This window comes from Gobius niger (genome assembly GCF_951799975.1).
Source record: "Gobius niger genome assembly, chromosome: 1".
Lineage (NCBI taxonomy): Eukaryota > Metazoa > Chordata > Actinopteri > Gobiiformes > Gobiidae > Gobius > Gobius niger.
In genome coordinates this window covers 3436104-3459376 of record NC_136852.1, presented here as the reverse complement: position 1 = coordinate 3459376, position 23273 = coordinate 3436104, and the positions used below count along the sequence as shown (strand labels likewise).

Genomic DNA, 23273 nt, shown 5'->3' with positions numbered 1-23273 from the left:
AGATGGAAAACATTGAATAAACCCTTTAATTGTTTGTAAACATTCGGGGCATAGCTGGAGGCAGGAAGTTAGATCCATATCTATTTCCATTTGAGCTTTTGTCATGGTAACGATAAACAAATGTTTAACTGTGTTTGGAAATATCAAATAAACCTTATTTTATCGTCTCAAATGTCATTCCTCTTGGTCTTGTACCTTAAGCCACAACAGGACCACATGTTTTAGTTGTAGTTTCACACTTACAATCGCTAGTTTTAGTTTAATCTTCTTTCTCTTGATCACTTCCTGCCTCCAGATGATGTCACTGATGATGTCAGCAGTTAAAGGGTCTATAGACTCACTGAAAATGGTTCCATGACCCACTTTTGGGTCCCACCAGTAGAATCACTGTTTAACATTATATATATGACCACGCTGGATGTTCTGACAGGACATTCTTAAAACACTGACACTATTTCTCGCATTTTTAGACTTACTTTAACCGGTAAGAATAAATTTGCTGAGACTGGCTTGTAGAGTAAGCTTGTGCTAAGTAGCGAACGCAGTCAAAAAAAGCAAAATAAAGTCCGAGGCACTCGAGTCATGTAGCAAAAATAAAAGTCATTCACATGCCCTGACAAAGACCTGTGCGGTGGAAACGCGCAGGCTGGTCCACACTCAATAAAGGACTTTTATTTTTGCTACATGACTCCAGTGCCTCGGACTTTATTTTGCTTTTTTTTGACTGCGTTCGCTACTTAGCACAAGCTACTCTACGAGCCTTATAAAGCTCAGCCCAGTCTTCGAAGAGCACCGGTCTACCTTCTCACTCTTTCCCAGACCATTGATGCACTCGCCTTCTTCTATTTTCATTACTTTACCCGGTATTTGAGCTCTTATTTGCACAATAATATTTCTCAAAGTCACCTTGGAGGCCAGAGGTTCTGTGCTGGAGGGCCGGATTTGTTGCCTACCCCTGATCTAATGTATTGACATCGGTATAAGAAGTGTCGTATTGTGCTGCACATTATCACGATATATCACAAAATCGATGTATTGTCACGCCCACAGACAGTAAAGTAAGAATGGACTAATTATAGCTTCCGTATTCCTTAAACCGTAAGGAAATGTGGGCAGACTTCATGAGTGCTTTGCTCTAATGGACTTTCCATTGAAACCTTTTAACCTCTTCAAGTCGTCATTGACCAGAGGTTTGTCATCCTGTGTTCAGCCTGTTTTTATTTTGGTCCTTTTCTAAATAAATCGAGCTGGCTCCAAAGTGCAGCATGAATGAGCTCCGGTCCATTCTTAAGTTTATTGTCTCGCCCCGGCTGTTTTTACGGACCTGAAGTTACCGTGGAATATTGCGTTCTGAAACAGATCCCCCGCCCTCGCCGTTCCCTCAGCAGACGCACACCGTGGTGTTGCCGTGCGGCTGGAGGATGGTGGTGACGCTGCTCTGATCCTTCGGCTTCTCTGAGTTGTGCTGAGCCAACGGCGTCCTGTCCCCGGCCCCGCCCCCCGCCCCGCCCTCGGTCCTGCGCTTGGCTCGTTTGGGCGAAGCGTCGGCGTCTCCCGGTTTGGTCCGTTTGGCGGGACGGGCTGAGGCGCCGCCGCAGAGGCTGAGGTCACTGTGGTCTGGAAACGGGTCGGAGGAGGAGGAGGAGGAGGAGGAGAAGGGGTCGTCGTAGAAAAGGCTGGTGTCGCCCGAGAGACCGTCGCAGCGATCCAGCGACGGCATGAGGTCACAGACGGAGGAGAGGGAGGGCTCTTCCGCCGCAGAGCGCTATCCGGGAAAGGAAAGACGGTAAATACAGATGATCTGAGTCTGACGTTCGAGAAAAGATCATTTCTTATGTCAGTCAGTCGAGTCAGCCATAAAATAATTCAGTGCCAGCAATGACCAGGGCTGCATTCGCCTTTCTTTATCACTGTGAGAATTAAAATGGCGATCGGGTCCTCGTTGGATATACCCGGCCATATCAAGCAACTTCTTCTTATAGCTTTCACCTTAGCCCAAAAAACAATTTTTATCAAAGTGGAAAGATAAAAAATAATTTGTCAACCAACTTATGGCTGACCTTAATTACAGATCATTCAAACATGGAAAAAATGACAGCATCCATGAATAATAAAACGCAAATTTATTCTAAAATATGGCTCCCCTTTCTTAGCTATTTGGAAACTAGTCCTCAGCGTGATTAGTTACTTGATTTGACGATGGCGGTATGAAAATAAAAATGAATGGTGTGTGTGTGCGCGTGTGTAATAATAACAATAATAATCCATAGTTATTATGCAACTATTCATTTAAATAACACATTCTCGTTTATTCCCACTTAATTTTTCTTTTTTGTTTCGTTTTCTGGAATGCTTTGTGCTGAAGTGCATGTTTATTGCATCTGTTGTACTGCTACTTGTTTTGTTTTGTTTCATTCTGTCTTGTCTTGATATTACTGACAGTTGAAGTATTGCCACTGCTGTTAATGTTGTCTGTTTCTGGTGTCTCTGTCTTCGTTAATTAAATAAATAATAAATAAATAAAAAAATTAAAAAATAAAATGCCGATCGGCGCTTGTTTCAGCTAAACACGATGTCTGACCGTTCCATTCAGGGGCTGAGAATTTGATTTCCATTTATCATTCTTATGTTATTTTGTTCTCAACACATTGCCCAACACTATGAATAAAGATTTTCATCCGAAAAATCAAATTAAATGACATCTAGGATGTGTTTTTTGAGTGTGCCCTAAGTTTTTGTGAGCAGTGTATATGCTGCATATTACTGTTTATGTTAGGAAAATGTGAGATTGCAGATAAATGGATCTAAACTAAACATGATCTGAACAGAGTCACAGAACACGACTTTTGCAAAAGAAATGTGTTAAAACTCGTGCGTAAAGTCTGAGAGAAGAACGACTCATTCAGAGCGTCATCTGCACCTCAATACCAGTGCTCTTATCACACTAATACAAATGTAAATCGGAGCTTATTATTTGCATTACTCAATTTTAACGCAATGTTTAAGAAACAGTGGGTGAACGGGACAATATTTACACGTTTGCGTCGTAGCTTACGTTTTTTAAGCCGCTCCACGACGATGATATCATCCATCAGCACAACCCTAGTATCTGCTTTCAATATTAACTTAACTTTTTTTCCTAATACCACACTGGTATTGTTTAACGGTACCCAGCCCTAGCAGGGGCTCTCTGGTATGAGAGGGGCGTGGGTTCACCTGTATGAGTGTGTGGGGGCTCACCTGTATGAGTGTGTGGGGGCTCACCTGTATGAGTGGGCGTGGGCTCACCTGTAAAAGTGGGCGTGGGCTCACCTGTATGAGAGGGGTGGGGGCTCTGGGCGAGGGGGCGGGGCTGCAGCCCGGGCTCAGGTCCAGCAGCACCTCGTCGTGGCTGAGCGGCGCTGAATCCGCCCCGGGGCAGGACAGGCTGATGATGATGGCGCTGGTGTTGTCGGCGCGGAGCATCCTCTGCCGCCAGCGCTGCAGCGAGTGGCACACGAGCTGACGGGCCGAGGACACGCGTCGCACCGACTGACGAGAGAACGAAGAGTTAACAACACGCCGGGGTCAGGGAATGTTCTACTCCTTTCTACAAACCCATATTTAATCAGAAAGTAAATATAAATATGCAAGGCTCTTTTCAAATTGAAGGTTTCTCTTCACTTTCATGGAGTTTTTATCAGTCGACGAGAAAATATCTGGAGCTTTTAGTCATAGTTTTAGTCTCGTTAATCATCACATACATAAGCCGTGGTTCCTGATCTTTAGTGAGGGGACTACAACTACAATAATGTTCATATTTAGAGCTGCATTAGTCTTGGAAACAATGAAAATGAACTTTAGGCAGGACTTGTCTTGGAAAACGTTTGAGCAGCAGTGTTTTTCTCCCTGACCTTGTCCTTGTGGCTGTTGTGGCACATGGTCACGGCCTCCTGCGGCGGCACCATGTTCCACACTCCGTCCGAGGCCAGGACGATGAAGCGGTGTTTACGCGGGTCCAGCACCACCACGCTGGTGTCGGGCTCCGGGGACACCACAAACTCCCCGCTCAGGAAGTCGTAGCTCCACAGGTCGCCTGCGAGACGAGGGGTCAGAGTCACACAACCAACAAGTGACACTTTAAGGACTGATGCTTCATTAGGGGCAACTGGGATTTTTCCCATTTTAACATGACAAGAGCAGAGACCTCAGAGCGTTAAACAAAACAGCTAATGCGACAGCCGTTGGCTAATAAGATGCCGGGCCAGATGTTGTGGTTCAGAGCGCAGGCTGTAGAGCAGACGACTGCGCAGACGGGTGGCGCTCCTTGTAATCTTCAGTGTCAGACCTGACGCAAAAAGTGAGCAGGACAGGAGGGGGGGACAGACTCGCATTGTGATGTTGTGGTGCCGCCCCCTCCCCATGCTTTCCCCAGACCTGTGGAAGGCGCTGGTTTGCGAGGGGGGCGTTCTCTTGTACACGCGTAACATGCTGATGCAGCGCAATGTTTAATAAAGATGAAAGAAATAAAAGTGTCCCTCCGCTGCTGCAGATCCAGGATGAGCGGGCGGGACAGAGAGGCAGCCTAGCGTTGGACACCGTTCGAATGTTACGAAATATAAAGGATTTAACTGATCAGAAACTGTCATATCGGCTGTGGAGGAGTTGCAGAGTTATGCAGAAGTTGCAAGAAAACTGTAGCGTATTGGAACATTTGCGCTGCAGCTGCAGGATTCTTGGGGCGGCTGAATTTGAAAAAAAATTCAGAACAAAAGCTAACGTGGCTAAAAATATTTCCCCTCCCCCAGCCTGGTCACATGGGTCAAAGCGATTTTTAGAAAAAGAAAAAAACTCTTTGGAGCCAGGCTTTCAAGCTGTTCTTGGGGCGTTTGAAGTCCCATTAGAATCAACGATCCCAAGTGTCTCTGGGAGTCGCCCCTGACCACCAGAGGGCGGTATTACAGCAATATCAGCTCCCACCATGAAATTCCTCCCCATTGGTAGAACCAGAAAACAGAACAATTATGTTCATTTATTCCATAAAATATTATTTCTTTTACATTTGTATCACTGAAACAACTGAAACAACTAAGTCACTTCCTGTATTGCTGTCCCTGAACCAACAGCATAAAAACTTTGTCTATAAGTAAAAAAAACATTTTTGGTGCCTGTTTGACACCATTTTTCTTTCGACACCACTAGAACCTAAACTTTCTTTTCGACACCATAGCAGCATCGTTTAATGATATCCAGCCCAACTGATGCTGAGGTCAAGTTACTGTTTTATCATTAGCTACACTTTTGCACAGCAGGGGGCGCCAGTGTCGTCTTCAGAGTTTACAAGTTCAACAACACACACTTTTATCAACACTTTCTAACAGCAGGATAATGAAGTAAAAACACACATTAAAAACAGCAGTAATTGTTAAACTAAATCTCTACGGTTATATTTCCATGAGACGGATGTTTTCTCGAGCTGCAGGAAACTCTCACCGAGCGCTCGGGCCACAGCGAGGAAGGGGATCTGGTCGATGACGGTGCTCCGCCGGACCGGCCCGTTGTGGGTGAGTCTGGGCCGTTTCCAAACCACGCGGTTCACTCCCGACTTCTTTATCACACTGTGGACAAACAGAGGTTCAGCTGATGTGAGGCCGTGGAGCCTCTGTGGCCTCAGGTCTGTCTAAGTTAATGAACCAGCTACAGCCATTTATTTTATCAAAATCAATCTCTATGATCAAAAAAAGCATTTATCAGTATTCATTTAGGTGGATTATCGCCAGCCCTAGTTGTACTTTTATATTTCTGTGGGGCCAGGGGAGATATGTCCTAGTGCAGGGGGAGGTAAGTTTGCATCGCAGTGGGACAATTTTCATCATCGCCAAAACACCCAAGGGCCGAACCCCAACATTTTCTACAATTACCAATGTTTTACGTCAGTGGTTCCCAAGTGTCAGAGCTTTAAGACCCGCTATTACCCACGGATGACAGGTCGAGGACCCAAATAAAACTGTAATTTGTCATATATCGTATAAAATATTGTATTTTCCAGGCAAGTTTTTGTTGAACAAGCCGTAGATTTCCCTTTAGGACCCAATAACATTCATTTTAAAGGAATAGGCCACCGTTTTTACATACTGAGACTTGTTCTTACCTGAGCTTTGACGAGTTCTTTAGGACCTGTCTGATCTTCACCCGTGCCTTCAGTCACGTAAACACAGCGCAGACGGCGTTAGCATTTAGCCTCTCCCTCTCTCCTCTATAGCTCCAAAACAGGTCAAGATAGCTCTTCCACGTTTCCCCTATTTAAATATGGTTACGTGAAGTGTTACACTACAAAGTATAATTACACAAAATTTAAAAATGTGGATTTTCTAAGCGGATAAAAGGGGGAACTATATTGTAAGGCGTAATAATACCAGGAGTAGTTCGAAATCCGCGCAGTAATCTTCACTTTACTGTGAGGATGCCGAACTACTCCTGGTATTATTACATCATGTTTACATGATTGAAGGCACGGGTGAAGATCAGACAGGTCCTAAAGAACTCGTCAAAGCTAAGGTAAGAACATATCTCTGTATGTAAAAACGGTGGCCTGTTCCTTTAACATTATATATGACCAAGCAGGATTTTCTGACAGGACATTTTAAAAATACTGACACTATTTCTCGCATTGTAAGAGTACTTTTTTAACAGGTATTTTATCTTATTTGCATAATATTTCTCAAAATCATCTTGAGGGCCGGATTTGGCCCCTGGGCCTGACGTTGCCGACCCCTGGCGTAGTGGCTGCTGCTCTTACTTTACGGACAGAAGGTCCTGTGTTTCCCCGGACCAGGAGAGGGTTCTGTAACTGCATTTCCACCCCAACAAAATTTGTCCAAAATTTAAAAAAAACGTATTCCAGAGAAAGACTGTGCCTTGGTTTCCCGGTAACAGAAATGTAATTGCAGGCGTTATCCTGCAGAGGGCGCCCCACGCTCATGCGGCGCCTGAGTGATAGGGGATGTATGAAACTCCTGAAGTTTGCATTATTGCTCATTGTGATGAAACAAAACCACATCGAGCGAACGTTCAATCTTAACTTCTTAACTCCCGCCTGAACCGAGCATTTTCTCCAGTTTGGCTTTACCCCAGTCCAAAAGCTTCTGGAAAAAAGCTGTGAAAATATAAACAAAACTGAGACGAAAACAATGATGGAAATGTGACAAAAAAGTGAGAAAAAAGTGAGATGAAAAAGTGGCAAAAATGTCCAAAAAAAATGTCACAAGAAATTTACAAAAAATTGACCAAAAAATTACAAAAGATTTATAACAAATTGACGAAAAAATAAAAAATAAATTGATAAAAATTTGACAAAAAAAATTACTAAAAAATTACAAAAAAGTGACAAAAAAATGTGACAAAAAATGACCAAAATGTAATAAAAAAGTGACAAAAATGTAGCAAAAAAATGACACAAATTTGATACAAATTTTACGAAAAAATAAATAAAAAAAGGCAAAAATGTGACAAAAAAAATGAAAAAATAAAATTACAAAAAATTGACGAAAAAATGTAAACAAAAATGTGATGAAAATTTTACGATTTTTTTTTTTTAAATGACAAAAAAATGACAAAAAAGTTACAAAAATGAGTCGAACACCCAACAAAAAATGATGGAAAAAAAATCTGACGTGAGGAAAAAGATCCTCTCGGTTCAGGCGGGAGTTAAGAGGTTGAAGCTTCTTAAAAAACTAAAATGTGCTGGGAGAGCAACACAAGAAATGACAAAAAACAACCATAGGATGAATGAAACAGGAGCGCATGTGTTTCGTTGCTCCTTCACTCCCGTCTCCACTGAGTGAAGCAGATCCTCAGCTCTGGTCCTCACCTGCCCCCCAGCCCCTCGATCCGCTGCCTCTCGCGGGGCAGCTCGGGCTTGTGGTCCTGGGTGAGCTCGGCGGCTCTGACGAAGGGCACGGACGGGTCGTCCTGGACGCCCAGCACCACGGCCGAGTCCCCCACGTGGGCCACGTACATGCGGTCGCCGCGGATCACCACCACGCTGGCCGTGGTGCCCGACGTGCTGGGCAGACCGGTCAGAGTCTTCGGCCACTCGGCTGCAACACAGAGACAGAGGATTAGGGGAATGATTTTCAAACTCCAGAGATACTTCTATTTCGGTGACCGACGTATATTAATGCAGATTAAAAATGAATGAACTTAATGAATGTTTTCCCTATTTAAATATGGTTCCACTACAAAGTATAATTACACAAAATTAAACAATGTGGATTTTCTAAGTGGATAAAAGGGGGAACTATATTGTAAGGCGTAATAATACCAGGAGTAGTTTGGCAGGCGCACAGTACTCTTCACTTTACTGTGCGGATGCCAAACTACTCCTCCATATTTACCATTGAGAATGAATGGGAAGAGAGTTAGTATCAACTGTACACGAGCAAATGTAGGTCACCCTCTAACGGGCCAACATAATTGTTCCGGACCGCGGGCCCCACTTTGGGCACCCCTGCGTTAAACTATATTTAAAACATATATAGATTGTCTCTATTTAAATAAAGCATTTAGAATAACCAATATGAAAGCAGTAAAAAATAAAAGAAGTCTTAATGTTTATTATTATTTCCAGCAGAACGCGCATGAACCGGATGAAGCTGCTTAAAGTGATAGTCTGTAAGTTTGCAAAGTGAGGAGAGATACAGTGAATTTGAAAGCTTGTCTCATTGGTCGACGCAGGAGGAAACTAGACTCTGATTGGCTGCTGAGATCCGGGAAGAAGGGACTTTACCAAAAATAATACATTAAAACACACTTTACATCAGAATGCAAGACCAGGTGGTCGATTTTGCACATTTTATCAAAATTGATAAAAAGGACATTGTACAGTATTTAAAGTGAAAGGGTACTTTATCATTTATTCCCAAAATGGCAGAGAGACGATTTAGCCCCGATTATAAAATGATACAAAGTCGATACAACCTGAAAATCACCCAAGCTCTGGTTTCTCTTCTCACACGCGAGTGCAGGTCCGTCTGTTTCTTTAATATCCTGCACACTACAGTTCGATCAGGTCAGCTCTATAGCCTTTCTCATCAGCAGTGCTGCATAATTATCAATGACTCGAACACGAGCAGCAAACACAATGTACCATTAGAGCCTCTGCACACCTGTACCTGTGTAGGTATTACAGTAAAAATCACCCGTTTCAAGCTAGAATAGGCATTAACAACATTAACAATGTCTAGACTGTATTTCTGATTAATTTAAGGTCATCCTTGTTGATAAAACGCTGTGCTTTTCTTTAAAAAATAAGAACATTTTAAGTGATCCTAAACTCTGTGCAGCTCTATTAACTCAATGAAAACACCCAACTTTAAAAGAAGGAGGAGTTTATTTGTGGTTCAGCTCTACAAAAAGTGAATATCAAGCATTGGCTTAAATGACTTGAATTGAGGAAATGTTTCTTGTTTTGAGCGGTTTTCACTCATTTAGACACTTTTCCTGATCGGACCAAGTTTCCTTTGCTTGTTTGAGGACATTTCAGGCCAGTTCTAAGGTAAATCTCGCTTGAAATAAGAAAATAAAACTGCCAATGAGATAAGAACAATTTTCTTACCCCATTAGCAAAGAAAATTACCTGAAATAAGGACGAAATGTATTGAAACGAGTCAGAAACATCTCAGAACAAGTGAAATAATCTACGACAAACTTAACTAGTCAAAACAACTAAAATTTTTAAAGAGCCTTCCTCATGTGACATACGACATGGATGGTTCTTGGGACTAAAAAGTATTGGATTGTAGCAGCAGAAAAGGAAAACTACAAAAAAAACACATCCTTGTTCAGAGCAGCCACTCAAACACACTGAATACTTGTGGAAGCCTTTCAGAACAGGCAGAACAAGGCCACATTTCTACAATACCAGGTCTCTCCACATTAATGTTATGAATAAAGATTGTAGTCACGCGAGTCTAGCCCACTATTTTAAAAAACTGTGAGTAATGGCATGTGGACAAACTTGTTATTAGATGGAAATGTTGAGCCCTGTCTCGTATTATTTCCCCTGAAACTTCTCCAAACTCTGCAAAACAAACGCACATAGTTTTCACTCTCTTGGACTCCAGTTGCGCAGAAACCGTAGTAAACTCTGCGTGACTCCAGCCCCGCCTCTTCCACATGAGTCAAACATGTGACGTAACGGCGTCTGACTGTGACATGCCTGGACATATCCACCTCCTCTCCCGCCGCACATGCTCAGAGCGAGGCTGACCCACAATCACAACCAGACAAACAAACACAGGCCGAGCCCAAACACACAAACCCGTCTGACTGAGCCTGCACCTGCTGTAACCGACCGGCTGCACCAGGAGGAGTTACCGCCATTTAACCCCGAGGGAGGAAGAGCTGCTGTGTTTTAGAGTCATTTTAAACACAATATTTTTAAAGGTACAACAAGTAAGGGAGAAAATGGTGGGTGTAGTCTATAGTCTTGTATAGGGCTGCTCGATTATTCAAACCATTATTTGTTGCCTTTAAAAAAAAAAAGTCTTTATTTTATTTATATATTTATTAACCTCTTAAAGGAATAGGCCACCGTTTTTACATACTAAGATATGTTCTTACCTCACTTTAGTCGTGTTAATATATCCCCGTCTGGTCTTTGTCCGTGCGCTCTGCCAGGCAAACGGAGCACATACGCAGCCTCTCCCACATGTCACATAGCTCCGAAAAAGCTCACGATAGAAGCTACCAAGCTCTTCCACGTGTTCCCTATTTAAATAAAGTTACGTGAAGTGTTTTCATGCGAAGTATATTTACACAGAAATGTAACATGTCGATTTTATAAGCAAATAAAAAGGGGGACTATATTGTGAGGCGTAATGATACGAGGAGCACAGCGTCCGCGCAGTAACTCCTAAAGACTTCCCCCGCTCACTTCCGTCAATAACCTTTAGGAGTTACTGCGCGGACGTTTTACTCCTCGTATCATCGTGAGCTTTTTTGGAGCTATGTGACATGTGGGAGAGGCTGCGTATGTGCTCCGTTTGCCTGGCAGAGCGCACGGACAAAGACCAGACGGGGATATATTAACTCGTCTAAAGTGAGGTAAGAACATATCTTAGTATGTAAAAACGGTGGCCTATTCCTTTAACTCCCGCCTGAACCGAGAGGATCTTTTTCCTCACGTCATAGATTTTTTTTCCATCATTTTTTTGTTGGGTATTCAACTCATTTTTGTAATTTTTTTGTCGTTTTTTTGTCATTTTTTCGTCAATTTTTAATCACATTTTTGTAATTTTTTTGGATCAATTTTAGTATTTTTTAGTCAATTTTTTTTTATCAAATTTTTGTCATTTTTTTGTAATTTTTTGTCAATTTTTTGTCATTTTTTCATCAATTTTTAATCACAATTTTGTCATTTTTTTGGGTCAATTATTGTATATTTTGGGTCAAATTTTTATCCCTTTTTTGTCATTTTTTGTCACATTTTCATCAAATTTGGACGATTTCTTGTGACATTTTTGCCACTTTTTCATCAATTTTTCGTCACCTTTTTGTCACATTTCCATCATTGCTTTCATCTCAGTTTTGTTGCTATTTTCACAGCTTTTTTTCCCCAGAAGCTTTTGGATTGGGGTAAAGCCAAACTGGAGAAAATGTGCTCGGTTCAGGTGGGAGTTAAGGGGTTAATCTAAACCAGTGGTTTTCAACCTGGGGGTCGCGAGACAAATTTGGGGGATCGCCAGATCATGTAGATAAAATATACATACTTTTTTTTTGCATATAATATTATTATTTTATTGTCGCTTGTGTGTGCTATTTTACCAGCGTGCCATTATATGTTTGTTATTTTATTTATTTTATTTTAGCCATTTGCTTTTTTCTTTGTTTTTAAAGAATCATGTAGGCTTATGACCCCATTCCTCACGGTGTGACCCGGGCGGGGGTCACGAACCCCTTTAACTGTTATAATGGGGGTCGCGGCTCCAAAAGGTTGAGAACCACTGATCTAAACTATGCTGATAGTTTCTGTTTTCTGAACAGTCATAAAAGTACAAATCATTTCAAGTTTGCCTCGATTAAGGACAGGTCTCTGTTTCACACCTGCCCCCTGCTGGCCAGCCCTCACACCTGCGCAAGTAAACTGAGCAGCGCGGCCTGATGACATCATCACACAGCGCCGTTTGTTTTTATGTCAGACAAAATGCGAAGGGAAAATAGTCCCAGTGCCATGAAGTCATGCAAGTCTATGGAAGCCCGTTTCCGCCATGTTAAAAAATAAAAGCCCAACGGGAAGTCGAAATTCCGAGATTTAAAGTTTTAATTTTGTGTTTAAACACAAAATTTCGAGTTTAAACCTCAAAATTACGACTGTTAAACTTATACTACGAGTTTAAATCTCGAAATTACGAGTTTAGATCTTTTTAGGGATAGGTTTGCCTGAGTCCTCCTAGGAACGCCCCCACCTCCTGGAGACGCCTCCGAGCTTTCGTCACCAGCCGAGTGACCAACCACTGCTCCTCAGCAGAACCCCCTCCCCACTGATGCCACAGACAGCGTGTGGAGGGGGCGTGTCTGACAGGGCGAAAGGTTCTTAAAGGAATAGGCCACCGTTTTTACATACTAAAATATGTTCTTACCTCACTTTAGACGTGTTAATATATCCCCGTCTGGTCTTTGTCCGTGCGCTCTGTCACGCAAACGGAGCACATACGCAGCCTCTCCCACATGTCACATAGCTCCGAAAAAGCTCACGATAGAAGCTACCAAGCTCTTCCACGTGTTCCCTATTTAAATAAAGTTACGTGAAGTGTTTTCATGCGAAGTATATTTACACAGAAATGTAGCATGTCGATTTTATAAGCAAATAAAAAGGGGGACTATATTGTGAGGCGTAATGATACGAGGAGTAAAACGTCCGCGCAGTAACTCCTAAAGGTTATTGACGGAAGTGAGCGGGGGAAGTCTTTAGGAGTTACTACGCGGACGCTGTGCTCCTCGTATCATTACGCCTCACAATATAGTCCCCCTTTTTATTTGCTTATAAAATCGACATGTTACATTTCTGTGTAAATATACTTCACATGAAAACACTTCACGTAACTTTTTTTAAATAGGGAACACGTGGAAGAGCTTGGTAGCTTATATCGTGAGCTTTTTTGGAGCTATGTGACATGTGGGAGAGGCTGCGTATGTGCTCCGTTTGCGTGACAGAGCGCACGGACCAAGACCAGACGGGGATATATTAACACGTCTAAAGTGAGGTAAGAACATATTTTAGTATGTAAAAACGGTGGCCTATTCCTTTAAAGAGACAGAGGCCTATTTCAAGACATTCACTACAGCCATTTTGAGAGAGACATTTTATACAAGGCAGTTATTCTAAGTTACTGCATTTACAGACCAACAGGAGGTTTGGTCATCATTGTAGTGAGATATAGACTGGAGCTATGTGATTGAAAAAAGCATAATATCCCCCTCTTTAACAAAAGCTGAAATATTGATATATATTTCTACCCAATAAAGATACAAAGACACGGAGCAAAGTGGTTCAACAGTTCATAAATACATAAATAACGGAGAATGCTAACGCTAGCTGCGACTGCCCTTTTTTAAACTTCTACTGAACAATCTGCTGTGAATAAACATCCACATGCACCTAATTTAGACTTGACTTTATTTGTATGTGATAAGTTTACATTTAGCCAGAAAATGGTTAAAAAGAGTGAAAAATTGTGTTTCCCAAAAGATTCTGTTTCCCCCCTCGGCGAGGCCACGCCCCTTTCTGTGACGCGATGCCGTCTGTATCTATCACGAATAGTAACAATGAGAGATGAGCGGTCACAGTCGAAACACAGCAGTTTGATTTTCTTCATTTTGTTACGGGGCAGCGAAATCCTTTCCGAATGTAACAAAGTTCAACACGTCTCGGGATCATGATTAGACCGTCTTGGTTTGTTTACAAAGATAACCGCATGGACGATGTTTTGAAACAGTAATCTCCAGGAGGAAACCCCTCGTCACGAGTCACCGCTCATGACTCAGGGGCCGAAGTCCGTTCTTATCAGTCATCAGTGACTGAAAACACTGAAAACAAGTGTTACCATGATTTAACTCGTTACTGTTAGCTTTTATATCGTGGATTTTTGTCAGATGGCGTTATATGGCATTATTTTCCTGGAAACTTAAATTTAATGCTAGTTTGAGACTTTTTAAATCAGATTTAATCTTTCACCCGGACTGGCCAGATGCGCTGCCTTCGAACTTTGTGTCGCCAAAGCAGAGACGAGCTCCACAGCTCACCCCCAAATCACCCCCACCTCACCGGCCCCGCACCATGTCAACACAAACACGCCCAGATTAGCAGTTAGCGGCTAACACAGTCAGAGTTTAGCATTAGCGGCTAACACAGTCAGAGTTTAGCATTAGCGCCTAACACAGACAGAGTTTAGCATTAGCGGCTAACACAGTCAGAGTTTAGCATTAGCGGCTAACACAGTCAGAGTTTAGCATTATCCCAGAGGTTTACAAAAGAAACACCTGAGTGACCTGCTCAGGATCGTAAAATCGAGTCCGCCGCTCCATGTCCCCCCAACGTGCGGCCATTTTATCAGTGGGCGAGGGGGGAGGGGCAGAACTAACAATAAAGATTCCAAAAGGCACAGCTGAGGACGGCTTTAAGTTCTTTATTGTGGCACAATTTGTATTGGCTCTGTGCACACAGATAACAATTTATGGTCAATATAAATGCACTCAAGTTTCTCTCGTGAGAGCTACTTGGAAATACTGCTAACTGCACACTTTTACTTATCATTATTCTCCGATAAAACTTTTAATGATTTGCAATGATTAAGGATCGAGCACTGGACGGATAAATACAGGTTTTGTGATTAAGTGAAAGTCATGAGTTTTTGCAGAGAATCCAACTGAATGTCCTTTCAGTTGGAGCAGACGACGATACAACTCAATGGCACAGATTTGGAAAGAAATCTACAAATAGAAAATCTACTAATGTTCTCCCTCATCATTATTTGAAAGTGACTCGATTCACAAACCTGCCACATTCATCTGACCAACATCCAGCACATCATTTTGAATATTCACTTTTGGAGATGAAGATGGGAACAAAAGTAGAAAAACTTTTGAGTGACCATAGTTGCACAATAGAATTCTACTTCTTAAATGCTGCTGTTTCTTAAGGCGAGACACGGCAGGTGAATAGGGGAAGAAAAAAAAAATGTAGAGATATCAATTTGAAACAGATATACATATAAGAATCTGTCATTTTATGTTTTCACAAAAAAATAAGGCATTTTGAGCATTAAAATTGCCAAAATTGCCTATAACGAAATCAAAATAATGAATTGAGCCAGTTTAAATGTTATGGTTTTATTTTATTGACATATTAGTAACTAAGATTTTTTCAGAGGGGATTTTGGATATTTTGTTTAGTTTTTCAATAAACTAATCATCAGTGAAAAAATCTCTAAAAACTCAAATGCCGCCTGTTTTTTTGGTTTCAAAGTTGAATAAATCAGGCCAGGAATTAGATATTAAAAAATCCCTCTGAAAAAACCTTCAAAATATTGTTAGGTCTCAGACTGTAAAGTTTGGAGTCTGTGGGAGCTTCTATAAGGGCTCAGGCTCTGCCCGAGTGCGGCTTCTCTCATTCAGAGAAAACCAGCCCTGAAGTTTTGTAGCGAGTGCTCATGCTCGGCCCGTTCTCCGACTTTTCCGCTCCAGCGTCTCGTAGGAGGAAAAATACCATATTTGGATGAAAGCGTCATCACGGGGCCCCTTAGCAGGACACGTGGATGTCAAATCTGTCAATATTTATGAATGAAAACCCGCGGGAAAGACTGACTTTCTACGCGGCGCAGCAGCTACTTCCGGGTTGCCCCCACCTCGCAGACAAAACATCATAAAATAAACATCATGCGGGTGAGTTTTGTCATTTTTATATCTGACATGAAAACTAAGATGTAAAGGGAGGAAAATAGATAAAAATCTCCACTTCGACCACTGCGTGAAAAATCAATACTTTCACCTGCCGTGTCTCGCCTTAAATGCTGCTGTTTCTTAAATGTTTGGCTGTTTAGAGCTTCTGTGACGTCACGTGAACGCGAAACCTTTCCGACGGCTCAAACACTTACGCAGCTTCTTCCACATGGCGTGGTGGCAGGCGACGAAGCCCTTGCGGATGGCGGCGCACACCTCCTGGTCACAGCGGGACCAGAAGCCGCGCTGTTTCTTGATGAAGTCCCACAGATGATCCCGGGCGAACTGCGCCGCCTCGCCGCCGCCGTGACCATCGAACACGGCGAAGAAGGCGACCGAGCGCCGCGGAGGGGAAGCGGAGGTCGGACTGGCCGGGGCGGCTGCAGAGAGAACGATATCATGCAAAAATGATCATTACTTTGAGCTTGTGGTCAAACAGATCTAGTTTTGGTCTAACTGTGAACGATGGCGTCATAAAAGTTGATAAACCTCTGAAAAAAGGAGAGCACTTTACTGTAAACTGCTCAGGAAAGTTTTGGTCCATCTAACAAAAGGTCAAAAAACTAGGGGTGGGACTTTAGCTTTAACTTTTTTTAACGCAATTAATCGTATTTCCCCCGATTCCCCCCCAAGCGGAACCTTTCTATTTGTGTGTTTCTGGTACGCCCGTTTATCTGACGCACATCCGCCCACAACAGCGATGGACGGAGACGCTTCACTCGGCCCGTTGGGGACTCAGTCTAGTTTTAAAAACATCCTGATGGGACGATAGACGCTGCACTGCCGTGTGCAGGTCGTGTTAAAAAGAGCTCTCCTTCCACCGGAGTTACTCCAGTCTAAAATACATCTCAATGTAAAACATGTTGGACAAACAGAGACGTCCTCGATGCTAATGTTAGCCTCAAACACAGAGACGTCCCCGATGCTAATGTTAGCGTTAGCCTCAAACACAGAGACGTCCCCGATGCTAATGTTAGCGTTAGCCTCAAACACAGAGACGTCCTCGATGATAATGTTAGCGTTAGCCTCAAACACAGAGACGTCCTCGATGCAAATGTTAGCCTCAAACACAGAGACGTCCTCAATGATAATGTTAGCGTTAGCCTCAAACACAGAGACGTCCTCGATGCAAATGTTAGCGTTAGCCTCAAACACAGAGATGTCCTCGATGCAAATGTTAGCCTCAAACACAGAGACGTCCTCGATGCAAATGTTAGCGTTAGCCTCAAACACAGAGACGTCCTCGATGATAATGTTAGCGTTAGCCTCAAACACAGAGACGTCCTCGATGATAATGTTAGCGTTAGCCTCAAACACAGAGACGTCCTCGATGCAAATGTTAGCCTCAAACACAGAGACGTCCTCAATGATAATGTTAGCGTTAGCCTCAAACACAGAGACGTCCTCGATGCAAATGTTAGCGTTAGCCTCAAACACAGAGATGTCCTCGATGCAAATGTTAGCCTCAAACACAGAGACGTCCTCGATGCAAATGTTAGCGTTAGCCTCAAACACAGAGACGTCCTCGATGCTAATGTTAGCGTTAGCCTCAAACACAGAGACGTCCTCGATGCTAATGTTAGCGTTAGCCTCAAACACAGAAACGTCCTCGATGCTAATGTTAGCGTTAGCCTCAAACACAGAGACGTCCTCGATGCTAGTGTTAGCCTCAAACACAGAGACGTCCTCGATGCTAATGTTAGCGTTAGCCTCAAACACAGAGACGTCCTCGATGCTAATGTTAGCGTTAGCCTCAAACACAGAGACATCCTCGATGCTAATGTTAGCGTTAGACTCAAACACAGAGACGTCCTCGATGCTAATGTTAGCGTTAGCCTCAAACACAGAGACGTCCTCGATGCTAATGTTAGCGTTAGCCTCAAACACAGAGACGTCCTCGATGCTAATGTTAGCCTCAAACACAGAGACTTCCTCGATGCTAATGTTAGCGTTAGCCTCAAACACAGAGACGTCCTCGATGCTAATGTTAGCGTTAGCCTCAAACAGAGACGTCCTCGATGCTAATGTTAGCGTTAGCCTCAAACACAGAGACGTCCTCGATGCTAATGTTAGCCTCAAACACAGAGACGTCCTCGATGCTAATGTTAGCCTCAAACACAGAGACGTCCTCGATGCTAATGTTAGCCTCAAACACAGAGACATCCTCGATGCTAATGTTAGCGTTAGCCTCAAACAGAGACGTCCTCGATGCTAATGTTAGCGTTAGCCTCAAACACAGAGACGTCCTCGATGCTAATGTTAGTGTTAGCGTCAAACACAGAGACGTCCTCGATGCTAATGTTGGCGTTAGCCTCAAACACAGAGACGTCCTCGATGCTAATGTTAGCGTTAGCCTCAAACACAGAGACGTCCTCGATGCTAATGTTAGCGTTAGCTTCAAACACAGAGACGTCCCCGATGCTAATGTTAGCGTTAGCCTCAAACACAGAGACGTCCTCGATGCTAATGTTAGCGTTAGCTTCAAACACAGAGATGTCCTCGATGCTAATGTTAGCGTTAGCCTCAAACACAGAGACGTCCTCGATGATAATGCAATTAACTTGATTAAAAAATATAAATCGAGTCCCACCACTACAAAAAACATGACCTCGCCAGAGACAAATGGATATTACAGAGCCAATAACATTTGCACTGACCAGTCTGGGACCGCGATTGGAACATGATAGAACTCTCAAATTCACTCAATGTTTAGTTTAAAAAATAAGTTCTGTGTGTTTGTGTCGTGTTTATTTGAGATCTCTGCGTTTTTAATAAGCCTGTCACGATAACACGTTTGAAATTCAATATATTGAGGCAGGAAAGTATCGCGACAAACGATATTATTGACTCTCACAATACTGGATACTCTCAGGCATAAAACGGACAGTTAATTAGGGCTGAAACGACTAATCGATTATTGAAATAGTCGACAACTATTTTAGTAATCGATTAATCGTTTTCTGGTTCACACAGACTAAAATGAAGCAAAAATGACATAAAAAATGTAGTATTTTTGATGAAAACCTACTGTGATTTTATATTTAGGGTCTGTGGTGTTTTGTACATTGTAAATTTCATGAATAGAGCCTTAAAAAAACATTTCCCTTTAGTTTACTCCATCAACACATCCTCAAACAGCGCCACTTAAACTATAATGTGATAAAAAAAAAAAAGACATTTTCCTACACCATTCATAGCCAAGTGATTAATCGTAAAAATGATAGATTAATCGATTACAAAATAATCGTTATCGCATCATAAAATACCACATAAGCTGCAATAAACATGAAATATAATGTCACTCAATTTGCTTCAGTTAAAAATCAAAGTTTTACAAAGAAAAAAAAGGGGGAAATGCTAATAAATGTACAGATGCTAAATATCAATCCCAAAAATATGTCGTTTATCTGCTATTTATTGAACTATTAGTCCAGGGGTAGGCAAGTGGGTGTGCGCAGGGCCGATTTTCCATATTGCCAACACAACAAGGGCCAAACCTCGCAATAGCCTTTTTAAAAAACTTTTTTTTTTGCAAATGCCAATTATCGCCACTACCTTAATGACAAGCTGCAACCCAAATAAAACTGTAATTTGTCATATGTCGTATAGAATATTGTATTTTCCACACAAGTTTTTATTGATTGAGAAGACGACATGCTTTTAAGACTGAATTCATGAACCAAACAGCCCAATATCATTGATCTGAACAGACAGTAGTGTTTCCATACAGTTTCAGATGGAAAATATTTTAAAAAAAGTTATCCCTGAGAATGGTTCCGCGACCCACTATAGAGTTCGGGAACGTGATGTCATATCGCTAAGCATTATGGGAATAGCAGCAATTGTAGATTAACGGAGATTTTAAAAGTTAAAATACTGGAGTTATTGTTCACATTAAAACACTTGGACACCACAGTGAGTTGGATGATTTTACCGACAGTAACTCAGCAGCTGACGGGGTTGTTCCACGGCTATTTTCTCCACTTTTTATACCGACATTAGCTAATGTTAGTCAATGGAAATGCATGCTAACAGCTGCAAAGATGGCGGATCTCCATGGTAACTGTGGAATTTCCCGAACTCTATAGATACAGACGGCATCTCGTCATAGAAGGGGGCGTGGCTTCGCCGAGGGGGAAAATAGAATCTTTAGAGAAACACAATTTTCCCTCTTTTTTGCCATTTTCTGGTGGAATATGAACTTATTTATCACACAAATAAAGTCAAGTGTAAATCAGGCCCATATGGATATTTTCTCACAGCAGATTGTTCAGTAGAAGTGAAAAAACGGCAGTCGTAGCAAGCGCTAGCTAACAGTTAGCATTAGCCCGATGCTAACATGTAGCATCAAGTTAGCATTCTCTGTTATTCATGTATTTCTGGGCTGTTGAACCACTTTGCTCCTCCCCATGTCTTTGTATCATTATTTAGTAGAAACTATGTAGTCGTAGTTTTTGAATAATTAGAGAAAATTTACATTTTTTCAAAATTGTTTTCCCCCTAAACTGTTTTCAAAAATGACCATATATGGGCGATTCCAGAGATGCCGTCTGTGTCTATTGGGTCCCAACCCACCAGTTGAGAATCACTGTTTTACATTATATAAACGGAATGTTCTGCCAGGAAATTTTAAAAATACTGACACTATTTTTCACATTTTTAGAGTACTTTAACAAGTATTTGATCTCTTATTTGCATGATAATATTTCTCAAATTCATCTTGGGGCCAGAGGTTCTGTGCTCGAGGGCCGGATTTGGCCCCCGGGCCTGACGTTGCCTACCCCTGTCGATATAGCCTAGTAATTATCGTGACTGCCCTAGTTGTAAATGAGTGTCTTTTTTTGTCAGAACCAGTTTTGGTTCTGTCCGAACGGGGACGGCGGGAGCGGTTCAGGTGGATGTTAAGGGGTTATTTCACTTTGCTAAAACAATAATGACATAACATAATAATAGGCTACTGTTATAAACCCGCCTCCAAAATACTACCGGTGTCCGCGTACCGCACATTGAGAACCGCCGTAGCTTACTATGCAAAGAAAAAGCTCGAAACATAATATAATATTTACACAGAGAAGCGCTCGCTCGTGTCTCCGCTGGTCCAGGATCCCCCGAAGCCGCTGGATTTTGATCCGGCGCGTTTTCACCCGGGGAATCCTCCTCCTCCTCCGCCGCGGTGTCCTCCTCCTCCTCGGCCGACTTCTGCTCTCCCTCACCGGCCTCGGGCTCCACCACGACGTCGGTCAGGTCCTCCATGTATTTCCTTCCTCCCTGGTCGGCGCAGACGCTCATCCGTAGAATCAGTCCCTGCTCCATGGCTCCACGGGCGGCTCGGGCTGCGGGGCTTTCGGTAGTTTTTTTTTTTCCGGGGGCTTAAAAAAAACAGCGCGCACTGAGGAGAGAGTTTTTTAGCTCCTGCCTTTTGTTTACGTTCGAGCCGAGTAGGCATGCTCCGTCTGACGTCACATCCGCCGGACCGTTAGGGGAGCGCGCGGGCGAGCAGCGACCCCTGGCGCCGAGGACCGGGGAAACAATCACCAGTTTAAAGGGATGTTTCAGGATTTTTGACATAGGGCTTAATTTCCTAGTTATCCAGAGTGTTGTTGATTTCTGGAGAGTTTTATTTTTTATTTTTTTTAATTCATGCAGTCCTTATATTTGAAGAGTCTTGCAGCGCTAGGCTAGTGCTAATGTTTGGCTAGCGCATTCCTATGGTATCAGCTAGCCTGCATTAAAGGAATAGGCCACCGTTTATACATACTGATATATGCTCTTACCTCACTTTAGACGTGTTAATATATCCCCGTCTGGTCTTTGTCCGTGCGCTCTGCCAGGCAAACGGAGCACATACGCAGCCTCTCCCACATGTCACATAGCTCCAAAAAAGCTCACGATAGAAGCTACCAAGCTCTTCCACGTGTTCCCTATTTAAATAAAGTTACGTGAAGTGTTTTCATGCGAAGTATATTTACACAGAAATGTAACATGTCGATTTTATAAGTAGATAAAAAGGGGGACTATATTGTGAGGCGTAATGATACGAGGAGCAAAACGTCCGCGCAGTAACTCCTAAAGACTTCCCCCGCTCACTTCCGTCAATAACCTTTAGGAGTTACTGCGCGGACGTTTTACTCCTCGTATCATTACGCCTCACAATATAGTCCCCCTTTTTATCTGCTTATAAAATCGACATGTTACATTTCTGTGTAAATATACTTCGCATGAAAACACTTCACGTAACTTTATTTAAATAGGGAACACGTGGAAGAGCTTGGTAGCTTCTATCGTGAGCTTTTTTGGAGCTATGTGACATTTGGGAGAGGCTGCGTATGTGCTCCGTTTGCCTGACAGAGCGCACGGACAAAGACCAGACGGGGATATATTAACACGTCTAAAGTGAGGTAAGAACATATCTTAGTATGTAAAAACGGTGGCCTATTCCTTTAAAACAGTCTGACCCGCTCCACAGAGCACCTGAAGCAAATCACTTATAACACCAGACTAACCATATAAATGTCTGGGTCGATCATCGAATCATTTTTGAGGGACTATTTTCTAGCAGATCACTCCGCCGCTGCGTAGCTTATACAACCACGAAGCTGATGCTGCTCAAATATAAGTTATTTTAAATTATTCTATGGATTTATATGGTCAGTCTGGCGCTATAAGTGACTTGCCTCAGGTGCACTGTGGAGTCAGACTGTTTTTAATGCAGGCTAGCTGATACCATAGAAATGCGCTAGCCTAGCATTAGCAAGGCCGTGGGAACCCAGGGTGCTGAGGGCGCTGCAGCTCCCCCTGGTGGATAGTTTGTGAACTGCAGGCAATATTAACCCCTTAACTCCCACCTGAACCGAGCACATTTTCTCCAGCTTTACCCCAGTCCAAAAGCTTCTGGGAAAAAGCTGGGAAAATAGCAACAAAACTGAAACGAAAACAAGGATGTAAATGTGAAAAAAGTGAGAAAACATTGACAAAAAACTGACAAAAAATTTACAAAAAATGACACAAATTTGACAAAAAATTTCGGAAAAATGGACGAAAAAGTGAAAAGAATTTGACAAAAAATGCAAATAATTTGACGAAAAAATGAGAAAAAAATTACAAAAAAATTACAAAAAATTGACAAAAAATTGAGGAAAAAATGGACGAAAAAGTGATAAGAATTTGACAAAAAATGCAAAGAATTTGACAAAAATTTGACGAAAAAGTCACGAAAATTTGACAAAAAATAGACGACTGCCCAACAAAAAAAGGAATGAAAAAAAATCTGATGTGAGGAAAAAGATCCATTTAGT

The 23273-nt window shown here is 42.3% G+C and overlaps 1 protein-coding gene across 1 annotated transcript; it reads right to left on the bottom strand.

Annotated features, from left to right (window-relative positions):
* Positions 1–1381: 1381 nt before the first annotated feature.
* LOC306979427 (protein phosphatase 1D-like) lies at positions 1382–21406 on the bottom strand (the record flags this gene model as incomplete). Its single annotated transcript, XM_079578379.1, has 7 exons — positions 21045–21406; positions 16134–16358; positions 7850–8078; positions 5473–5597; positions 3894–4075; positions 3313–3531; positions 1382–1765 (listed from the first exon to the last, which is right to left on the bottom strand). The coding sequence occupies exons 1-7, from the start codon at positions 21289–21291 to the stop codon at positions 1382–1384; spliced, it is 1611 nt and encodes a 536-aa protein (XP_079434505.1). The 5' UTR covers positions 21292–21406.
* Between the last annotated feature and the right edge of the window lie 1867 nt (positions 21407–23273).